This window comes from Pelophylax lessonae (genome assembly GCF_965119305.1).
Source record: "Pelophylax lessonae genome assembly, chromosome: 12".
NCBI lineage: Eukaryota > Metazoa > Chordata > Amphibia > Anura > Ranidae > Pelophylax > Pelophylax lessonae.
The window spans coordinates 41,900,545-41,923,130 of NC_138779.1; the positions used below are offsets into that span (position 1 = coordinate 41,900,545).

At 44.4% G+C, this 22,586-nt stretch overlaps 1 protein-coding gene across 1 annotated transcript in view; it reads right to left on the reverse strand.

The window, feature by feature from the left end:
• Window positions 1-22,586, reverse strand: part of LOC309568078 (opioid-binding protein/cell adhesion molecule homolog) — a 656,963-nt gene that overhangs the window by 11,463 nt on the left and 622,914 nt on the right. The window contains exons 5-6 of the mRNA XM_082273650.1: window positions 2,872-3,006; window positions 913-1,033 (exon numbers count right to left, since the gene is read on the reverse strand). Of these exons, the coding sequence (XP_082129776.1) occupies window positions 913-1,033; window positions 2,872-3,006 (256 nt within the window). The remainder of the gene's footprint in view (window positions 1-912; window positions 1,034-2,871; window positions 3,007-22,586) is intronic.

The following is a 22,586-nucleotide window of genomic DNA, read 5'->3' on the forward strand; positions in this document are numbered from 1 at the left end:
ATATATATATATATATGTGTGTGTGTGTATATATATATATATATATATATATATATATACACACACACACACACACACACACACATATATATATATATAATATATAACGCATGAATTATAATCGAATCAATAATATAATTTTATTATATATATTATATATTATATAATAAAATTATATTATTGATTCGATTATAATTCATGCGTTTGTGTTTCAAATTTATCACATCTGGGATGTCTACTAGACTCTTGTTTTGGTCAGGTTTAAGTCAGTAATTACTAAGAATTATAGGCCTATAATACATAACGCCAAATTTCCATGAAAAAAATTGTACCGCTTTTGGTATGTAATTCCTGACATAATCATACCGCCAGGGAGGTTAATGTATCACCTCAGATCCAATGTTATGTAGCAATGGACAGTGCTGGGACAAGGTCCTTTAGCACCCAAAAAGCCAATGAGTGCCCCACCCATGAGTGGTGAACTACTTCTTCAGCATAGGTTTCAGATCTTGCCCTTTTTGTGTCCCTTGCCTCCTGCTGAAATGCTCAAGACAACTCTTCTGCCTACCCATAGAACGACACCTCTTAATAAATCTGCAATGGAGTTGATTTACTAAGACTGGAGAGAGCAAAATCTGGTGAAGCACTGCAAAGAAACCAATCAGCTTTCTTTTTTTTTTGTCAAAGATTAATTAAATAGGCTGACGTTAGAAGGTAATTGGCTGCAATGCACAGCTGCACCGGATTTTGCACTCTCCACTTTTAGTAAATCAACCCATATGTGTCAAAGTAATTTCTAATCTTCATCTGCAGTTCCTGCAATGTAGTGACAGCACACATTATTTCCCCTATTAAGAATAAGGATTATTTGGATATTTCACAGAGTTTTCACCTAAATTCTTCCTGACTCACCGAGTATCTTCCTTATACCACTGGAATTCAGCCAGCGGGACAGCCAGGGCGGAGCAGCGCAGAATGCCTTTCTGTCCGACAGACGCTCCCGTGTTTCTGGCATCAGAAATGTATGGTGGGTCTGTGAAATGGACAAGTAAATCATAAAGTCAGCTCAATGATATCATTCTGTGATATGTTTATCAAAGATTTGATGGGGAATTCACAAAACATTTGCCCAGTGAAAAAATACATTCCCTGAAATCAGCAACACCTGTTCTTCAAAATGAGAAGGCCGTTACACCCACCCTATTTAGAAAAATGTTCCTTACCTGCGCAATAACCTGATATTCCATCATGCTGTTTCTAAAATGAAATTTGCCTGGTTGAGGAGTCAAATCATTGTCTTTATCAGTAGAAAACGCAATGCTTGCTTATAGAGCATGCTATACCGGTGTTTGCAATTAAAGCTTTTTAATTAGAAAGAAAAAAAAAAAGAGTGCCCTACATCCTAGAGCCGACCCGCTTGTTATCTCCTATATACCCATAGCAAAAAAGTAGCGAATGTGCAGTCCTCCCTTACAATGCTGATACCAAGCCATGTGCATTTTTAGCATTGGGGGGGGGGGGGGGGTGCTTTGAGAGAGGATCCTGTAAAAAAAGGGCCAGTTTCCAATCCAACTATGCTTATGGGTACTGGGTCAGAAGTACCAGCAAGGGGTGCCCTAGTGTGCCACTTTTCTAATCCTCAAGGGCCATGTAGAGGGTTGGTGTCTGCCTGGAAAACTGGTTTTATGGGTTTTTCAGACCACCAACTAATTAACCAATGTGTGCGAGTGTGAATATGAAATGTTACCAAACAATTTTAAAAATTGTTGATTACAATATTTTTTTTTACATTCCAGGCCCATGGGGTGACCAAAGGTGTCCCCCAAAAAGTCTCCCCCAATGGTGGGATCCCAGAGAAGACAGCGCACCCCCTCTTCTGGTTTTCTACCAGTGGCATGGTTTTATGTGCTCAAATATAAGCTGCAATGTAACCTCCTATCCCTCTCAAAGAACCCCCAATGCTGAAGGGCATGGGGGCTGATATAAACACACACATATAGACTGTACCTGCTGACATATAGTATATAGTGAACATGTTGCTGGTATATAGGCTGCCTTGCAGATGGACGCTGCTGGTATATGTTGTACAATATAGATTATACCTGCTGATATATAATATAGTGCAAATGCTGCTATTATATGGGGTGCCTGGCAGACGGACTCTGCTGGTATTTATGTTGTACAATATAGATTGGACCTGCTGATATATAATATAGTGCACATGCTGCGGGTATATGGTGTGCCTTCCAGATAGACTCTGCTGGTATACGTTGTACATGTGGATTTTACCTGTTGATAAATCTAGTGCACATGCTGGTATATGGTCTCTGCTAGTGTATGTTGTACAAGTACTTGCTAGGAAATAGTATATAGTGCAAGATACACATATGGTGTATCTTGCATATGGTCTCTCCTGGTATATTTTATGCATGTGGTTGGTACCTGCTAACATATAATATAGTGCACATGCTGGTATATAGCATGCATTGCAGATGGTTTCTGCTGGTATATGTTGTACATATAGATTTTGCCTGCTGATATTTGGTATACGGTCTCTGCTGTAAACGTAGATTGTACCTGTTGGCACACAGTATATAGTGCACACGCTGGTGTATGGTCTCTGCTGTAAACGTAGATTGGCACACAGTATATAGTGCACTTGCTGGTATATGGTGTACATTGCAGATGGTCTCTGCTGGTATATGTCATTTATATATAGATTGTACCTGTTGGATTTTAAAGCCCTCTGAGAATCAATTCCTTTTTAAGATGACATTAAATTGCTAGACCCAGATATGCACTGTCAGACATTTCTCAGAGTCTTTTATGTACGTCTTTTCTTTCATAACAGCAGAAGAAGATGCCACTCACAGTTGACTGTGATTCTGACTCTGCGGACATCTGGCGTAGACACCTCATTGGCAGCACTGCATTCATATAGTCCCGACTGCTCCCTGGTGATCCCTGTGATCTCCAGATACTCATCGTCACCTACAAATCCACGAGCTGTAAGAGAACACAGACAACTGTCATATGAATATCACACAGAGAACCCTACACACATGCACATGGCTTCATTGAGAATGATGGGTTGGATGAAGCCAGTGAGCTTTCAGACACAAACATCACCTTTTCATGGAAAAGGGGGGAAGGAACCTGGCAATATCACATCAGCCATCCTGCCCTGCCATTAATCATAATGCCCTCCTGTGGACTCCAGTGCTTTACCTCCTCTGCAGCATTTGCTGTGGTTGGACAGGCATTTTTCATTCACTGTAAACAAAATTTGGAAACATTGAATTATAGAGAGAGAGGGGGGGGGGGGCAACCACGGGGGGATGGTGACTTTAAAGGGTTAGTTCATCTTACTAAGAAACTGCCTATGCAGGCGGACAGGTGAACTATGGATGTGAGAATATAATGTGGCTTTATAGGCGGGAGAGAAAAAGAGGATCAATGGGTAAAAGGAAATAAAATGAATCTATAAGTTGAGGAGCACATGTGACCTATGGGGGAGGATATACTGTATTGTGGATCTATGGGCAGGACAAGAAAGGATGGGTAAGATGATATAAAATGGATCTATGAGCTAGAGCAGTGGCCACCAACCAGTGGTCCATGGACCAGTGATGGTCCATGAGAAAACGTTGGTGGTTCCCAGGGGTTCTGTTGCAAATTTAGGATTGTGGTGGATGTATACAGCCCAATGTTGTTTCCAGTGTTGTATTCAATGCGCGCTGACGGTCAATAGTGTCAGCATGCGTTGATAACTGATGCCTCCTCTGTAGTTCCAGCTCAGGCTGTGAAGAGGGAGGCACCAGGAAAAGTGCAGAGCGCAGGAGGTGAAGGAGGGGACTTCCAATTGCAGCTTGATAACGGACTGTGGGAGGGAGCACAGAGCTCGAGCACATGGCTGGATAAGGAGGTCATATCCAATGATTAGTCTGTGTAAGGCAGATGTGTGATGCAGAATGCAGGATGGGAAAGGGGAGCAGAGAGCCAGAGCATTGTATGTATAAGGAATGTCAAATTCACGTTAGTGGTCCGCGGGATTCAAAATTGTGAGTTTAGTGATCCGTGAGGTCCGAAAGGATGGAGACCAGTGAGCTAGAGAGCACAGGTGACCTATGGGGAGGATTTATTGTGAATCTATGGGCAGGAAAGGAAAAAGGGATCTATGGATAGGAGGATATATATTGGATCTATGCGCTGGGGAACACAGGTGACTAATGGGGGGAGGATGTAATATGGCTCTTGGGGCAGGACACCATAGGAGAATATACGGGTAGAAGGATAATAAATGGATCTATGAGCTGGGGAGTACAGGTGACCTATGGGGGTAGAATATAATTTGGATCTATGGGCAGGAGAAGAAAAGAGAATCTATAGGTTTGCCTGCTTCCTTCCCTTTGCAGCCCAGAGAGGCTACACTTGATGAGGCAGATGCAGCTGAGCAAGTGATGTGCAACCTAGTGGGAGGCCCTCCACTGTCAGAAATGGTGTGTGGGCAGCCAGGCAGGAGCCTAATAGCACTAACAATGGAAGGGGGCTGCAAATGTGTTCTCCCCCACCGAACCATACCAAAAATTAAGTATACAATAAACACAATGGGCCCTGGTTTGATAGGAGGCAGGCAGTCACTTGTGTCCTAGCAACCAAAGACACTTGCGGCAAGCACAGTGGGAAGTTGACGTTTGTATTACTATTGCCAATAAATGAATGAAAGCCCCTGGAACCACTTTAGGGAAAGGGAGCCTTGACTGATGGAAGCATTGCATTACAGTGGGAGTTGATCCAAATCAAGGAGGTTAAGTGGCTCAGTTAGGATTGGCTACCAGGAAACGAGGTGATGGAGCTTAGCCTGAACTCTAGAAAATGTACACCGAGGCACGTCCAGCTGACAGAAGAGTTGCTAGGTGAGTATCCCTCCTCTGTTCCCAGGCCCCTCACTGCCAAATCTCACAGGTGCTCTGATCCCCCATATATGGCTGAGCCCTAGCCCCTGCAGGGTCCCCAGCATTTCAGTCAGACATTGATTAGTACTGGAGCCACTGGCAATGAATTTGCTGGCTCCTCTCCTATAATCCCTGCTCTGCCCAAAGCTCTACAGGATCCTCCCGCCATTTACATAGTCCTGACCTCTCCTATAATTCATGGATCCCTGTTGCTACCTAAACCAGAGTGTGTATCTCAGCCATCACATCCCCCAGTTACTGCTGCTCTGACCAGAATGAGTCTCTCCTCTACACCCAGAGACCTTCCCCTATGCCCATTCCTGCATAGGATGGGGCCCTTCACCACAGCTACTGGCGCTGGCTACTCTCCTACTTGCATGGCTCACTGCTCTGCTCACAACCCTGTGAAGACATCCATCAGTGCCATACACCCCAACAGAAACTCTCTTTTCCCCTGGATCCATCAGCCCCGTCCCAGGAATCTCAGATTGCAGCTCAGATTAGACCATGTCTCCACTTCACAGGCAGCTGCTCTGCCTGTGTCTGATCGTGCACTTGTCAGCTCCCTGCACCAGGGAGGCCTTTGGAGGGGCAGGTGCTCAAAGTATAAAAGGGGCACATGGAACAGGGCTTTAAATAGGGATGTGCTGCATGTGATGCATTCCTTCCTGATACGCATATCGATACAAATGATTCTGTATTGATAAGGCAGAAAAATGCTGTGATGCAGCTTTAAAAAAGAAACAGAAAAGACTATTTTGAGTTTATAAGTAAAAAAAAAAATGTGTCTTAAGTTGTGCCAACCTGAAGACTTTTTTCTTCTCTGTTATACCTAAAATTAAAGAAGGTACCGCTGGCTGGTACTGCTGGTGGGTACTGCTGGTGGGTACTGCTGGCTGGTACTGCAGGCTGATACAATTGATCACAGGGAAGGAACTATGCTGATTGTCAAGATAGTAGTCTCTGGCTATTACTCTTGTGCCCTCACAGGCCCACTTCCTTTCAGTCGCTTACCAGCAGTCTCGTCAGCATATCAGCAGTATTAAGCATAGGCATCTGCTGGATGTTTCAAGTAATACACTGTACTTGGTACATCAAATGTCAATTTAAACACGAGTGTTCCTGTTGCGATGACACCTCCAGGGAGTTAGCTGTTTTGAGGAGGAAACATTGATACCCACTATATAAATGACAATAAAACAGCGCTTGCTTAAAATTAGGCAAAAAAGTGCATAAGTGCAACAATATATGAATAAAGTGCTAAAATATTCCACAACTATAAGTGCATCAGTGCTTGAAATGTCCACAAAAGTGCATAAATGTGTTTGAAAATACAGTATAAGGTGCTGGAGTGCTTGAAAACCATCAACCGATGCTTCACTCCCCTCCCGTGTCCCCACTCCCCAGAAATATTGGACCCTCAGCTATTTCAGTCTGGGGTCAATAAAGCTTAAATTGGTGTAGTGAGCACCACATGGTCCTCCTTATTGATGTCACACTCCGTTGCCCACCAGCTATCATGGGATCTTGGAGGCTTCCTGAATGGAGAGGATTTTTTCCTCTGTCCTGGCATCTGTGTATGTAAATCCAAAGATTAGGAAAAGCCATGCAGAGTCCACTGACTTCAGCTTTGTAGATCCAAATAAGGTAAAGGGAAAGCTTTTTGATCATTTATTGTTGCACTTATGCATTTTTTGCTTAATTTTAGGCAAGCGCTGTATTATTGTCATTTACTTATTTCTGAGTCCGACTTAGTGAACAGCAGCTGCCCATTATCATTTCACTTGTTAGCACTTTATTGTTACTTTGCACATACATTTTCTCTATATATGTCTAAATCTCATACATGCAAGCGCTGTTTTTACTAATATTGATACCCACTAAACTGGGTTTCAAGGTCGACCTTTCTAGGTGACTATGCCCTCAACAAGAATGCTTTCGTCTTACGAGAAGAATTTGATCATTGGTTTTATTTTTCTCCTTCCTCTCAGGCTCATCTAGTAACAATGGTAATGATAAGGAGGAATACCAAGTCCAATACGTCTCTTCTGATAAAACCTTTCTTTAGTGAGGTCTTCGGGTGCTTCTGCGCTATTTTCGAAGGCTAGCAAAGTGTCTGCCTTTCACCGCCTCTACCCTGACTGTTGACCGCTTGGGTTGCTTTTTCCGAGGTAGCTACTTTGTGGATATGTGTCTACCATTGAATTATACAGTAGTTTTCTGGGGTGCGTGTTAGTGCAGTCTTCTGGTTTACACTCAGTCTTGCATTGTTTGGAAGATTATAGGTTTATTGGTCTGGCAAACATTGACAATTGTTCACAGTTATGTCCTGCCTTCTAGGAGGTTTGTAGTTGACTGGGTATACCGTTGTTCTGTCCTTTATTGGGCATGGAGATTGGCAATGTACAGATGGTCTTTCAGCTTCCTGATGATAACCTGACCAGGCTTTTGTCCCTGGTGTAATTGGCAGGAGCGCCAGGAAGCTCAAGCTGAAACAGCTTTTATCCCTGTTGGGTCGATAGGCAGGGCCATCCGTAGATGGCTATCATGGATGATGTAGGGTGTTCGGCTCTTCATGATAATTGATGGCTTGAGGATATAGTTGTCCTTCCTGACCACCTAAGGTTCATTCTTGTCTTTAACTGAGTGGCCTACAGATTCTTTGGCGGCCTTATGGGCCCAAACGGAAACTGACTTGTTACAGAACATGACATTGGAGCTTTTTCCTTTTATGGTAGAAGTAGAATTGTAGAGTGGTAAACTAATGGAGAGGCGAGTTGTTTTTTTTGGACAGTAACATGGGGTAGCTCAAATAGTTAACCACCTCTAGGCCTGCTCCTCACCTGTAGTCTCCCTGTTGCGCTTCTTGGTACTCAGATGCTTACAATTGAATGTCCCAGTTTAGGGCTGCATGTGTTCCAGGTTTTTCATATTCTATTGTTTGCTCATTCTCTCATTCCCAGTTCAGAAGCTTTCACTCCTTGTTTCTGACAGGTTCCCCTGTGTGTCTTCCATGCCCAAATTTTGTTCACCCTCACAGTTTGCGACGCCTGTTAGACCCCGCACAAGGCTCCCTCTTTTAGACTACATGGATATCTTACCGAAGGGTTTGAGTCGAGTGGGTGTCATCATTTATATATGAGTTCTCCCTCTCCTCAGTTTTTACAGAGTTTTCAAAATATAACTTATTGCCCTGTCTCCCCACAACCAGTTTCTGTGCAAATTCTGATGAACAGCCTCCACATTTGAGTCCCTCCTTTTACAAGTTGTGTTTTCTTGGGCAAATTTTGTGCTTTCCAGATTAGCGAGCTTGTTGCTAAAGATGAATGTATGGTTGGCAGTATCAGAGAGGAAGATGTGCTGATCATGGATTCCTTTGTTTCCATTCTATTACATTCCTCAAAAACGGACAGATCATCCAAAGAAAAGTAGATATTCCTGAATGCTTGGTGGTCCTTTTACTTGGTGCTCCTGGCTTCCATGTTTTCTTCTATTGCGACCCCCCCCGCCCCTCATTTTTTCCTGGTTCTTGCCCATTCACCCAACCTTGTCACATTCCAGTTTTTGTGAGTCTGTCTCTTGCTTTTCATGGCTGTGCCTATCTCAGACTTTTACGTACATTTTTAGGCATTGGCACAGCCACTTCTGCCTCTGCGTTGAGATTTTCGTATGAGCTACAGTATTTAGGCGGATGGAAATCGTCTTGTTTTATCTTTTTATGTTCACCGTCACCTCTTGTTCTGATTTCAGTTTTTCCCTGGGCATTGATATAGATTATCGGCATCTCTTAATTTTTTGAGCCTTTCACCATGCCAAAGTTTGCAGATACAGGTAGAATTCCAGTTTTTCCTTTGCGGTCACTGGAGTTCGTTGGCATGGTTTCCGGGGTCTCCAGTGATCTCGGGTATTACCTGGTTTGTTGCACATTCAGAAATTTGTTTCATACCCTATCATTCTTGTCATCCATGAAGGGGGATTCCCGATCCGTGGACTTAATTTCCTGTTGTGCTGTTTTACTAATTAAATATATTTTGGTCTGAGATTGTACCTTCCCAATTTTCCAGATTTTTCAATATAACAGTGTTTGTTGAGACCTGATGGGGTTCATTTCAAATGGCATTGGCCTCAATATTTTAATATCAGCCTCCAATCTAGTGTTGAGCATGGGCTGGCTGCGGTGGGGTTCTCGTCAGTGTACCACTGACTTGCGTGTGGCGGCTTTGACCTTGCCAGCAATTTACGTTGTTGTAATGGACTATTCCCTCCAGTTAAATTCTGGGGTAAGTCTAATGCCTGTCTGGCATTGATGGTAAGGACAGCAGTGCTGTATCTTGGCCTAGGCCAACAAGGCCCAGGCCTAGGGTGGCACTTTGCATGGGGGGGGGGGGCAGCAAAAAAGCTGCACCCTGCACGAAAAAACAGCCTCCTCCCAGGTCCCGCACGAAAAGGGTCTCCGTCGGCTTGCGCTACACTTTTAATATAGTGCCAGACTTATGGGGTGAATTGGGCCAGAGGGCAGAGTCCAGGAGGCAAATCAGTCTGGCACCCCCATAAAGCAGTCAGAGATGAGGCTGCACTGATGGGCAGTAATGAGGCGGCACTGATAAGGCTGCACAGATGGGAACTGATGAGGCTACGCTGATGGGCACTGATAGACTTGTGGTCTGTGGTTCACAGATGACAGGGCGGGTTGTAAACAGTAAAGGGTGTGGCCTTTACAGGAAGGGGTGGACCATATGTAAATTAGGCGGTGCACAAGTTTAGTCAGGCCTAGGGCAGCACAAAACCTAAAGACACCACTGAAGGACAGGCCTCTTAGACTATGTAAGTTTATGATTTATGGGTGCTCACGGTATAACTGTGACTGTCATTGTTGTGTGGCAAATTCTGGGGTCAGTCCAATGCCTGTCTGGCACTGATGTTGAGGACAGACCTCTTAGACTATGTCAGTTTTTGGTTTATGTGTATTCACAGTATACCTGTAACAAGCATTGGTTATTTGTTACATTTGGAAAATTTCAATAAAGCTGTGGCCTTGCCCTTTCCAACTTAATTAGCCTCCATGTCATTTTTGGGCAAGGTATTGGTATGTTAATTGGTTGTATGAGCATATGCTTCTCAGCAGTCATGACTTCCAGCAGCAGCCAAAGGTTCACTTCAACAGGTAAACACCCTATTTATTTCGCTCACTTAACGAACAGTGAACACCCAAAGTTTGCACGAATCCCAGCCTGCAGCAAATGGGAACCCCATTCCTATTCTCTAGTAGACTATGCAGATTAGCTAGTGTAACCCAGTCCATTGTGCCCTCTACAAAAAAGAGCATAGCATGAACATATACCCAATTGTGTTCTTTAGGCCTATTCTGACATTTCTCTCCTACATGTAAAATTCTGTATTTTTTCTAGAAAATTGCCTGATTTATACCAGCTACCCTTTCCATGCAATTAGGGCTGGATGGACTATTTCTGGGACCCCTTGGCATACTGTGCATAGTGGAACTATTATCCAGGAGCAATGTGTTATGTGCAGGGGGTGATTTCCAGCACATGTGGGGTTATGAAACTTGATTTTCTATTAGAGGTTTCCTGGCATCAACTATTGTTTGCTGTAATTGGGTATAGGTGATCAGCTCTCACTTTGTTTAATCCCCTCTAGAGTCCAGACTGCTAGGTGCTGGGAAAAAAAATCAATTTTTTTCTTGTGTTTGATTGTTTATTCCTTTTTGTAATGTAATTTTTCTCCTGAGGTGGGCATTTTCTGTAATAATGTGATTAGCTCTTATCTAATGGTTTTCCATATAAATTCAGTGTATTTCTCCAATAAAGCAGTTCTTCCGGTTTACTCCAAAAACTGGTGTTACCTAGTTCTTTGGGGTGGCTATAGTCACTTGCCTCATGTTCCAGAGCTTGAGAAGCAGCTTTCTTGTCAGGGCCTGGGATTGAATCTGGAACCTCTGCTGTATCGGATGATGTCTGTCCCTGCTGAGCTACCTGGAGTGCTGGACAGTTCCCTGGACAATTCCTTGAATGATCCTGTCTTGAACCTTGTTTTTCTTAAGCCCTGAACTCTTTGCTCCTCCCATGAACTTCCTTATTTAATATATATATATATATATATATATATATATATATATATATATATATATATATATATATATATGTCTCTGCACTTTCTGTTTGCCTGATTATTGTGCTCTCTCAGCCAGTATCTCGCTCTTGTCTGCTGCGGTCCATATTTTGCTATCCTTGGCTTGTTCCTTGACTACGCTTCTGCCAGATCCCAACCTAAAATTAACTGGTACTGATCTTTTGGGCTGTTTACTGACTACACTTCTGTTTAATCCTTACCTGCTTAATCCGCTACTGGACCTTGACTTGCTCACTTTCTGGTGGGCCAATCCTGAAGACCGCAACCTGGTGCTAACATGCAGAAAAATCCATCTCCACCATCAGGTGCTCTGGTAAACATATTTCTTAAATAACTAAGGGGCAGGGCTACTTGGTAAAGTCACCTGGTGTCACCGCCCCTGTGATGTCATCGACCAGTGCATGCTGGGCTGCGGATGTCACTGAGAGGGCAGTGCCACCTGATGATGTCCCTGGGTGGCCTCACCCTTAGCCATTTAAGAAATGTCATAAGGCAGAGCAAACAGACTGCGGGAGCGTTCGTTGGGAGCTGAGCTTTATTTATTTTTTTTGGTCCGGTGGTGGAGCTGTGATTGATGTTGGATCTACATCCAGGGACATTGTTTTTTATTTTTTATTAAAGGACTTGTCAAAAACCCTTGATGCTGTTTTCACAGACCACTGGCAGCCTCCGGTTCACACTATAATGACTGGACATTGTTAGTAACGCCTGCTACTAACCAACAACATAGCTGCCTCCAAGGTGGCAACAACTTTGTTCCTACTTTCCCAGTGTTCTGTGAAAAGAGGTGACTGGTCCTGTACAGTGGTGTACAGGCTGCCGGCGGTCTGCGAAAACAGCAACGCGTCAAAATCTTCAATTATTCCTGCTGTAGAGTCACCGGAAGTGACGTGGTTGGAGATTTTGGTGGGTTGGAGTTTTCGGCAGAACGTCAACAATGTTTTGTTTACATTCAGATGACAGCTGATAACTAAGTCATCCCTTGTTAAGGAAGCGGCGGCGGCAGGTTTCCCAATCTGCTCCTTAACAACCAGCTATACGCAGTTTTTTTAAAGAAAAAACGCACCTGAAAACCGCATCAACCGCAACCACATAGATGTGAACCTAGCCTAACTCTTCTTTCTCCTAAACTCTGCTACTGGGAAAGGTGGCTTTATGCGACATGTTATGTTGAACATTTGCAAGGGTTTCTCCCACGTGCAATGACAATTTAATTTATGTTGGTTTGGAGCCCAAGTAGTCTCTTGACTCAATCTTCTGATTCTCACCGCGACTTCCCGTATATATTGCCGTTCAAGTGGACTTTTGAGCCTGTCATCGACATACATTCTTTCCAACCGCTTTCCGTTCCCGATATCATACCCTCATGTTATCTGGTTTGTCGTTCCTTTGAGGCAGTTGCAGCACTATGTCTACACAATTGTATAAATGCCTCTTTTCTTTAAAAAAAAAAAAAAAATGTATTACAATTAAAATAAAAAATACTGTATATAAGGTTGGACAGTTCTGATCTCACCCTGCTGATAAAAGCTGTGAGTCAGGATCCCAAATGTCCTCCTTAACTTGTTGACACATCCATTCACATGCTGGGAAGCACCATACTGAATGATCCATCAGTCAGAACCCCACGCTTAGACTTAGGGTGCCAAATAAGAGGGTTTTGTATCTGTGATCCGGATTACACATGTCAGCAAACAGGTGAAACCTGTAGAGGATTTCTGTAGGCTGATGCTTAGTGTTTTAATGGGAGATCAGTCAATCATTCCTCAGTTCATGTGAAAATCTCCTTTTGTCAGCTGAATGACAGAACTAGAAGGATCTATTCTTGAATTATATTCAAGACATGAGACATCTACGCAGCACTAGACTTGTCCAACCATATGATAAATCTCCTTGGTCCAGCTCCTGCCAGCCTATTGCACTGAGCCATGCCCGGCACAGACAGGCTGACAGAACATCTGCACGCCGTTCTGTGTTATTCCGGCATCATACAACCCCCATCTCTGTAAATAATGCATTGGAGATGGCAGGCGAAGGTTTCACAGCGTAGTTGGCGCTCTGTGGTGAGTCACAGCTCCCGTGAAGTGCTGAGCTGGGAATACATCCCTCCACCATTATCTGCATATAAATAGCATCTTGATTCCATGGGGGGGGGATGCAGGGGGTATCTTACCCTGTCACTGGTGCTCAATTTATAGGACGTTAAATCCTCCCCTCCATTTCGGCCCTGAGCCTAGAAGCAGCCAGTGCTACTGTCACTGATTGTATTCATTAACAAACTCCCCATTTATCCTCTTCCTTGCTCTTCCAGCGTTTATTATGTCACTAGAGTTCCAGGTTCTTCTGTCCCCTCAAACTTTTACCCCATGTCTGGCTGCCTCCCCCCCTCTCTCTGTGACTTCAGCAAGTGACAGAATGGGGACAGGCTGTGCAATGCCAGCAGCTCAGGGGAACTTACCAAGATAGGAATGTGGAAATAGAAATATGTAGAGTTTTAATTAGTTCTTACACTTAATATGCAAATGTGCATGTCCTTTTTAGGTTGGGTAGAATAAGACTTGACTGAGAGATCTGCAGAATGCAGAGGCTCCGGTTATCTATAAAACATAAAACACTTGACCCATCCCCTCTTCCAAAATGACCAGACGACACATTTTATTTGGAGTCAAATAGCTATAACAGCTTTTTTTATTACAAACCATTAAATACAACATTCACAAGAAAACAGGTTTAATGCATATAATACAGTCAATACATACCAAATAAACCAACCTCTGCTTATGCACGGTCTAAGGTCTTTGAAGGCCTATATACCAGACATGACCCGACGGCTCACGGACACCCACAAGTGCCATGCAATCTCCTGGCTGCTGCGGGAGACTTGGGATGTCTGTCGGGTCTCCTGTGTGATGGATGGATGGAAGAGAGGAGGAGCACACCTCCGGGGACACACATCGTCTATCACGTCTGGAATCAGCACTGTCACTCACTACCAGCACCCTCTAATGGCCACGGTGCATCAGCGCGGCTTGTCTTTATCACATGATCATGGTGCACGTGCATATGATACTAAGCCTTATGGAGGGGGAGACTTGGTCCAGAAGGAGGGGGCAGATCACTACTATTACATAAACAGCCAGCTCTGTGCCGGAAGGGGGATGTCTGAACATGGCCAGCTGAGAGCCCTATAGAGCCCTATAGAGCCGGGAGTACCCGCCAGCATTACCAGCAGTACCCGCCAGCATTACCAGCATACCCGCCAGCATTACCAGCAGTACCTGCCAGCATTTCTAACAGTCCCCACCGGCCGCCAGCATTACCAGCATACCCACCAGCAGCACCCAACAGCAGTAACCACCAGCATTACCCACCAGTAGGGATGATCGAACGGTTCGGGTCGACCATCGGTTCGGCCCGAACATTGGGCGTTCGAGGTTCGGCCGAATTTAGAACTTTTTGCCCAAAAAGTTCGGAATTCGGCAACCAGAACCGCCCAAAATGCAATGCTTCAGGAAATGGGCTTTAAAAGCCCGTGATTGGACCAGAACCATTAGCAAAAGCCAATTGAGGGGGCAGGAGAATGCTAGGAATGTGATTGGAGTGACTAGGGGGTCCCTAGACCAATCATTAGTGAATACGCCCCCCAGTATATAAGATCGCCCCCACCATATTCCTAGCATTGTTATACTGGACATGGAAGAGAGTGGAAGCAGTTCTGTTAATTTTACTTTAAAAGTGTCATTTAGCTATTTTTAGTGTGAGGAAAGGGATATCTAGTGTAGTTAGAGTGCTCCTTTACACTTAAGTTAGCTTCAAAAATGTAGTTTCTGTAGGGAAAGTGTTAAGTGTAAGGGGACCGTAGTGTAGTGTAGGGTTAACTGGCAGTGACTGCTAAGGCAGGGTGACAAAACCCTTCCATAGCCGGGTGACCGCTATAGAGAAATGATAATTTCTCTGAATTGCTTCGGCACACCCATATGGCTTCTCACCAGCCAAGCATTTTTTATGCTGCAGGGGCTTCCACTGCCAGTGCTTTTTTGAGGACATGTTTGATGTCAGACATGATATCTGAACATGTGTATAGGGGGTATATATACACATATATGTGTATATATACCCCTAGACATATATAGGTGTGATAGTAGCAGAAATAAATGCTTGCGCTAATGAAATCATTTACAGTAATATATTTCTGCTACTATCACACCTATATATGTCTAGGGGTATATATTCAGACATATATGTGTATATATACCCCCTATACACATGTTCAGATGTTTTGCCTGCCTCAAAAGAACCAAAAAAAATGCCAAAAAAACGCTAGCGTCAAAAAAAAAAATGCCCAGGTGTGTTTTTGCTGGCATTTTTTGGGGGTTTTTGGAGGCAGGCAAAACATCAGAACTTGTGCACAGTACCAATATACACAAGTTCAGATGTTTTTCCTGACTGCAAAGAACCCAAAAAAATGCCTTCTATTAAACCGGCAAGGTGTGGAAACCGAGAAGCCATATTGGTGATCTGAAAGTTTTCTAATACAAACAATCTTTTTTTTTTATGGCATTTTTTGGGGTTCTTTTGAGGCAGGCAAAACATCTGAACTTGTGTATAGTGGTGTATATACACACATACATATATTTATATACACACCTAGACATATATAGGTGTGATAGTAGCAGAAATATATGCTTGCGCTAATGAAATCATTTACAGTAATATATTTCTGCTACTATCACACCTATATATGGCTAGTTCAGATGTTTTGCCTGCCTCAAAAATCTCTCTTTTTTTTCAATAATTGGCTTTTTTATCAAAAATGCCAATTTTTAAGAACTTTTTTTTGTGTGATTAATAGTTAATGGGGCATGACCCAGAACCCTAGGCACTTTTTAGGGGCATTTATTGGGTTTTAGGGCTTAAAAATTGTGTTTTTTGATTACCGAAGTTCGGGTCCCATTGATTTCAATGGGGTTCTGAAATCCGGGCCGAACTTTCGGGAAGTTCGGATGTTCTGGCCGAACCGAACTTTTCAAAAGTTCGATCATCCTTACCCACCAGCAGTAACTGCCAGCACTACCCGCCAGCACTACCCGCAAGCAGTAACTGCAAGCATTACCCGCCAGCAGTAACCGCCATCAGTACCCACCAGCAGTCTGCAAAATGAGTAGAAAAGGTATGTGCATTAGAGTGTGTAAATTGTTGCAATATTTTTTTTAATAACTAGTTGTGTCTTGTCATAATATGTCATGTCCTTGTTCATACATGAATGAATAAGCACATGACACATATCAAACTGGGCATAAAGCATCCGCCACAGAGAAATCCTTCCCATAATCCCGCATAGCCTGCCTGGCCAGAAAAAACCTTAGTAACATCTCAATAACAATAAAATAAAGCAACACGTGTACATCATTGTCCTCACGAGAACACCCCTCAACTTCATTCCCCAGATCGCTCCATTTTTGCCACATTCTGTAGTATGAGGACCAAACTGACGCACATACCGAATGATGAATTGAGAACATGGAAGAGGCAATGCAATGCTCCAAAGATGCTTGGGGCATGGAATTCCGCGCTGCTCCGCTTCCAGTGCCAACCGACAGAATCTGTCACACTGGAAAGGAGACAAAGCATCAGCCACTGAGCTATCAACTCCTGGAATGTGCACAATTCCATGGACATCAACAGTTCCAGAACAGCCAAATTATGCACTAAACCAACCTCCCTCCATTCCACTGGCCAACTCTCAGCACTTCAACGACCCTGACAGTAGGTTTCATAACCAGCAGAGCCCGCTGCATCAGTGGACAGTTTTAGATCAAAATTGGAAATCACCTGCTCTTGCCAAAAAGAGTGATCATTGTAAGAAACCAGAAATGGATCCCACACTCACATGTCCTCACGCTAGTCCTGCCCCACCTAAATATAAGGATGCGGAGCCTTAATGCCAACTGTAGATGCCAGTCGTCTATAAAAAACATGGCCCATGGGCATACTGCAACAAGCAAAATTCAACTTGCCCAAGAGAGTTTGCAAAGCACGAATTTTAATTTTTTTTTTGTTGCGTTGCCTGGTGGTAGAAACCTTTCCCTTCAGAACTTCAAGTTTGTCCAAAGGCAAGTGGCATTCCATTGCCATGGCGTATATGAAAATACCTAGAAACTGCAACTCAGTGACAGGGCCCTCCGTCTTCTCAGGGGCCAATGGCACATCAAAAAGCTCAAAAACATGTGAGGCACAGATAGTGAGGCACAGATAGTACTTCCAGCACACTCTATGCACAAGAAATCATCTAAATAATGGATGACTGAATTAAGCTCGGAAAAATCCAGAACTACCCATTCCAAAAAGGAACTAAGCATTTCAAACAATGAACAAGAAATGGCACAGCCTATTGGTAAACATCTATCAACAAAAATTCTGCCCAGCAGAAGGCAACAACTAGGATCAGTCTTGGCCAACAACGAACCTTTACCATACCTACGAACCCACGAAACTGCCATATCAAAAGAAGTATAGGACACCGTGCAAAGCTCCAGATTAATGGCATCATTCACTGAACCCCCTTTAGGATGCGACAAGTGATGAATGAGGCGTAACTTATTTTGTACTTTTTCGGGGATAATACCCAAAGAGGAAATACTGGCAGTGAATCAAAAGGAACAGCAATGCGAACCAAAGCAACTTCTTTGAAAAGTTTTCCTAAAAACGACCGCTGGATGTAAATGAGATGACTGCAAGTTATCTGGCATTCAGGGAACAACGAGCAACTGGCAGCGTATCAGAAAAACCCTAGCGGAAACCCAACTGCAACACACAAGCTGCCTCCCTGTTAGGTTAATGTTTTAGGAAAGGTGCCATCTTTTCTACCCTCACCGGCGTCTTCCCTCTTTCCAGTGTCGCCTCCTTTTTCTTTTCCTTGCTTGGAGCATAAGGACAGCGAATGAGACCCTCCACACCCTCAACAGTCATGACGGAAACAGCACGCGGTGCCAAACTTGCATTGAATTGCCAACATAACCCCCTGCGTTCTGTGGCCGGTTGGGAAGAGGCTGCTGCACCCTTGGCCCCACCCTCAAGGAAGGAACCAAACTTTGTGGAGACTACATGAGTTTCATCCACAGACTGATGTTCTTGCGGTCCCACCGTAAGGAAGGCTGGACTGCCTTGCACTGATGAAATTGCTCGTCATAACGAAACCAAGCAACCCTACCATAGACTCGCTGGGCTTTACTGATAGGGTCCAGATAATAAATAAAAGGGGGGAGCAATTCTCAAGGGTCTTTCCCCCAATGATTTTAAAAAACATATGGGGAATCAACCGATACTGCCGTTTTTCTTCTTCCCCTTACTTTCATCTGGTTTAACTTTAAAGTTAAATTCCTCCAATGGCAAAAAAGAAAAATGTCCACATACTCACCCTTCCAGATATGCTTCTTCACTTCAGTTGATAGATGCACACCCAAAGTTCCTTTTAAAAACACACATACCCTTCGCATTTTTGCAGCCTTTGCCAGACATATCCTATCAACCCCAGCGACTCCTTCGTCAGCCGCTTTGTTGTCCGAAGCCTTACTGCCTGTAGTTACCACATACGCCACCAGCCCCTACCAAAGAAGGGACTGTGGATCGAGCACTGCCCTCCAAAACTCCAGCCAACCCCCCATTGCTCCAATCCCTGCTGAGCTCCGAACTAAGCCCCTGGAGCCCCCTTGAACAGAGAGAGAGAATGAGAACAAGAAAGAGGACATGAAACAGAAGGCTCATCTGGCTGCCTCTGTCCCTCAGGACATCCAGTCACAGATCCGGATCCCCATGCAGAGTTCACCATTTTTGGAGCTGCTGAGCACCCCTTTAGACCAGCTCTTTTCCTCAAGCCTCGCCATCACTCTTCCCTCAGCAGGCTCCATGGTGCAGTTGATGGCTCCAGATGACATCAGCAGCTGCCACCACACCAGAACCCTGGGCACTCCCTCTTCTACTCCCACACTGGGCTCTGTGAGGGATGGTGGAAGCCTCACCAGCCGACGCTCTGCTCCTTCCATCCGCAGTGCCCGCTCTGTGCTGCCAGGACACAGGGGAAAGCTGCCGTCTATGTCTTTTGTCACTGTGGGCTCCGGCTGCTCCTGGAACCTGGCCGGCACCCGCCGCTCAGCCACTTCCGCGCCGGCCCGCACTAAGCACAGGCAGGGGCCTGTATACCCAGCCGCACCATCCACGCTGCGAGGTGAGAGGACAAGGGAGTGGGTGGCAGATGAAAAACTCCTGCCCTGGGTTAGTTATAGACAAGGATTCCTACCAATTTGCACACCAGGGGAAGCGGGTGTGCACTTGGCTAGTGGGGTCGGAGGGTCCTTTGAGTGGCTCCCAGAATGGCACCGAACCCGAGACGCCACCATGGGACTTAAGCGATCAGAAGTCCTAGACCTCCTAGATGTGGGCAACTAGAAGAGGGCCCAGGAGGATAGTTTTTCTTGTAGCCACCCAGGGCCTCTGGCCACAGCTGCAGCTCTAAGCTGGTACAGCATGCTGTCCAAGTCACCCATCTTTTGTTCTTCCTACAGATGAAGTCCAGGAATGCAAAAGAAAACTGTCTGATGCTGTGATGAGCTCCTACTAAGCTCTGACACGATCCCCCCCTCCTCTCTACCCACTACAGGACACATCCTCTGCCTTGAACTCTTCAATCTGGTAAACAGAATGCATCATTCTAAATCACCCAACTAATACTCCGCCTCTTCTGCAGGCCCCTGTCATGCTGGCCCTCCTCCTAGTTTCACTCAGCTCCAGGCCATATACTTTAATTTAAATGTGAGGAGCGCTTAGAAGAGCTAATTAAGCAGCCAAGAGAAGATAGAATAGGAAGCTTACGGCGACACCTGCGTGTGTACAAAAATCAATATATGCTCTTTGTGTCACTTCCAGTCTGGGGACACATCTCCTCTGGATTCATCACTCCGGGATCCTCGGATAGCCTGAATAAGTTATACTAGGCAAATGCCCCTTTGGAGGTGTCAGAGGAATAAGACATGCCAACACATATTATAATGAAGGAGGAAAGATGGGGGCAATGTGAGAATGTTGTTGATGTGCCTTCGTGGTAATAACAATCCTAGCTTCCCCTGTGTCCCTCGTTAGCTGACCTTGCTGTGAAGCTGCTTGTTATAATTACCACGATTAAATATTATGCTCCAATTAAAACCGACCACCTGGGGAACGGGAGAAGAATCTTCACACCAATTCAGATCAGAACAAAAATAAGCCCATTATAGCTTTATGCTTCCAGCTGAGCGACTAAGGAGGGGCGCTATCCTGCCACTATGCCCAGCCCACACTCACGTCTTAAGGCATGGCAGAGACTGAATACCAACCATAGCACATCAGATCTCACCGCCACTTAGTAGAATAGTTATTATATCAAGGACGCACAGAGCAGGAACATAACCCAAGGGTCACTTCTGTGTATTGACTCAGTGTATTGGTTTGCGCGGCCTATTGCATTAGGGTGTGCACATGGGTGTATATCAGCAGAGCAGTGGACAGTGTCAGTAGAGCAGAGATTGATGTCAGTAGGACAGTAGTGTCCCTAATTTTTAGTTTTATTATTATTTTTTTTTTTATATATAATTTTTTACAATTTTATTTATTTGATTTTTTTTTTTACAATTTTTTATGGGGGCTTTGGTGAAGTATCAAGGGTCTTATCAGAGAGAAAGGAACAGAGGACAGAGCTTCCCTGGTCCCTTTCTCTGAAGCCTCAGCTGCACTGGACAGTGAATGAATGGGAAGGGCTCTTTGCTGAGTGGCTTCTTTTTCATTCACAGACTGAAGCATAGTTCACTATGCTTCAGGTAAGAATAATTACATGAGCAAACGGTGCAGATCGCCCACTGTGTTCATTCATCCATCCTGAAACCTTTCTTCCGCAGCAGCAAACGGGAGAGGAGTGAAGCTGGCAGCACTGCAAGGGAGAGTGCACAGTGGGATTAGGGTGTGCCCAGGCACACCACGCACACCCTGTGCGCACACCTATGACTCTGTGTAATGTCTAAGCTGCTCCTGGCATCCAGTTTGAGACCAAAGATGCTCATATATGTGTGGAATACTCACAGGGAATGATTTAGAGCTTTTGTGATAATAGTCAGCCAGTCCGGGGGCAGCTCACCCTGGTGTCTAGTTAGAAAACATGACTTAAAAGATGTAATTATATAGTTCCTTGTGCATAGGGGTGCTAAGCTGTTCAACGTAAATGCCAACATCTTTCCCTTGCCTAGGCAACACTGGTGCAAAGTACACCCTCCAATAGATAGAAATGGCTGTGTGCTTCTGTATTTAGGTATACAGTGGTGCTATTATAAACAGCGTATGGGACTATGGAAAGAATAGAATGTTTTATATTTTTTTGCATACATCCATTTGCTGTATTTGTGTTTATGATAGCAAAACCTTATAACCGAGTACAGCAGCGCACAGCCACTTGTGTCTATCGGAGGATGGGCTGCCCGGGTGGGGGAAGACACCAGCATTTACTGTATATAGACTGTACTATACTGTGTGCAAGGGCGCTTTGGGTGCTGCATTGAAAAGTGTATGCAACTTCTCTGCAATTACTACTATTGTCTTTACACTGATCTGTCAGATTTGGACATTATGGAAGATAACCAAATCAATCACAATAGCCACCTAGATACTGTAAGTGTGTCCAATGCAGTTGTCTATCTAAATTTAGCCCACATTCAAACTGAGGGCGTGTTTGAGTTCAGCTGAACGCGCACAATTTCAAACCGGCAATTTAGTCCAACTTCGGGGGCGATTTGAGAAACATCTGTGCGGGTTCATGCACAGATGTCTATTGAAATCACCCTCGAAGTTGCCAAAAGTAATGCAGGAACTACTGTACTTTTGGGAATCGGTAAAGCACCGCAAAGCCATCGTTGCACTGATTCGAACTGTGCCGTTTTCGGCAATAGGCTCCGATTTAGCATGCGATTTGACATGTCCAATCGCACCTCAAATCAGCCCGATGTAAATGGGGGCTTAGTGTCTGTTGTCGCTGGGCTACGGTTACTAGATTTTCAGAAAGAAATCCATAGAGACATCCATATGGACCACACCTACTTTTAAACAACACCAACAAAATCACACCCCATTTGTAGCCACCCCGAAATGATGCCCCCATTTTTAATATTGTCTTTAACAGCTGGGCACCATGAATTAAAAAAACGCTTAGTAATTGGTAGTAAATTGTGGTAGCGGTGAGAGGAGCTCAAACTGGTATGGTTAAAGAAAATGTTGGCCTCCTCTACTATAGGTCAGGAGCGTGTAATGTATTGAGTGCAGAGGTCAACAGTGTGTAATGCACAGAGTGCAATGGATAGAAGTATTTAAAGTACTTCGTGCAGAGGTTAGGAGGGTGCAACACAAAAAAATGCAGAGGTCAGGGGAGTGTAACATACAGAGTGCAGAGGTCAGGAGGGTGCAACA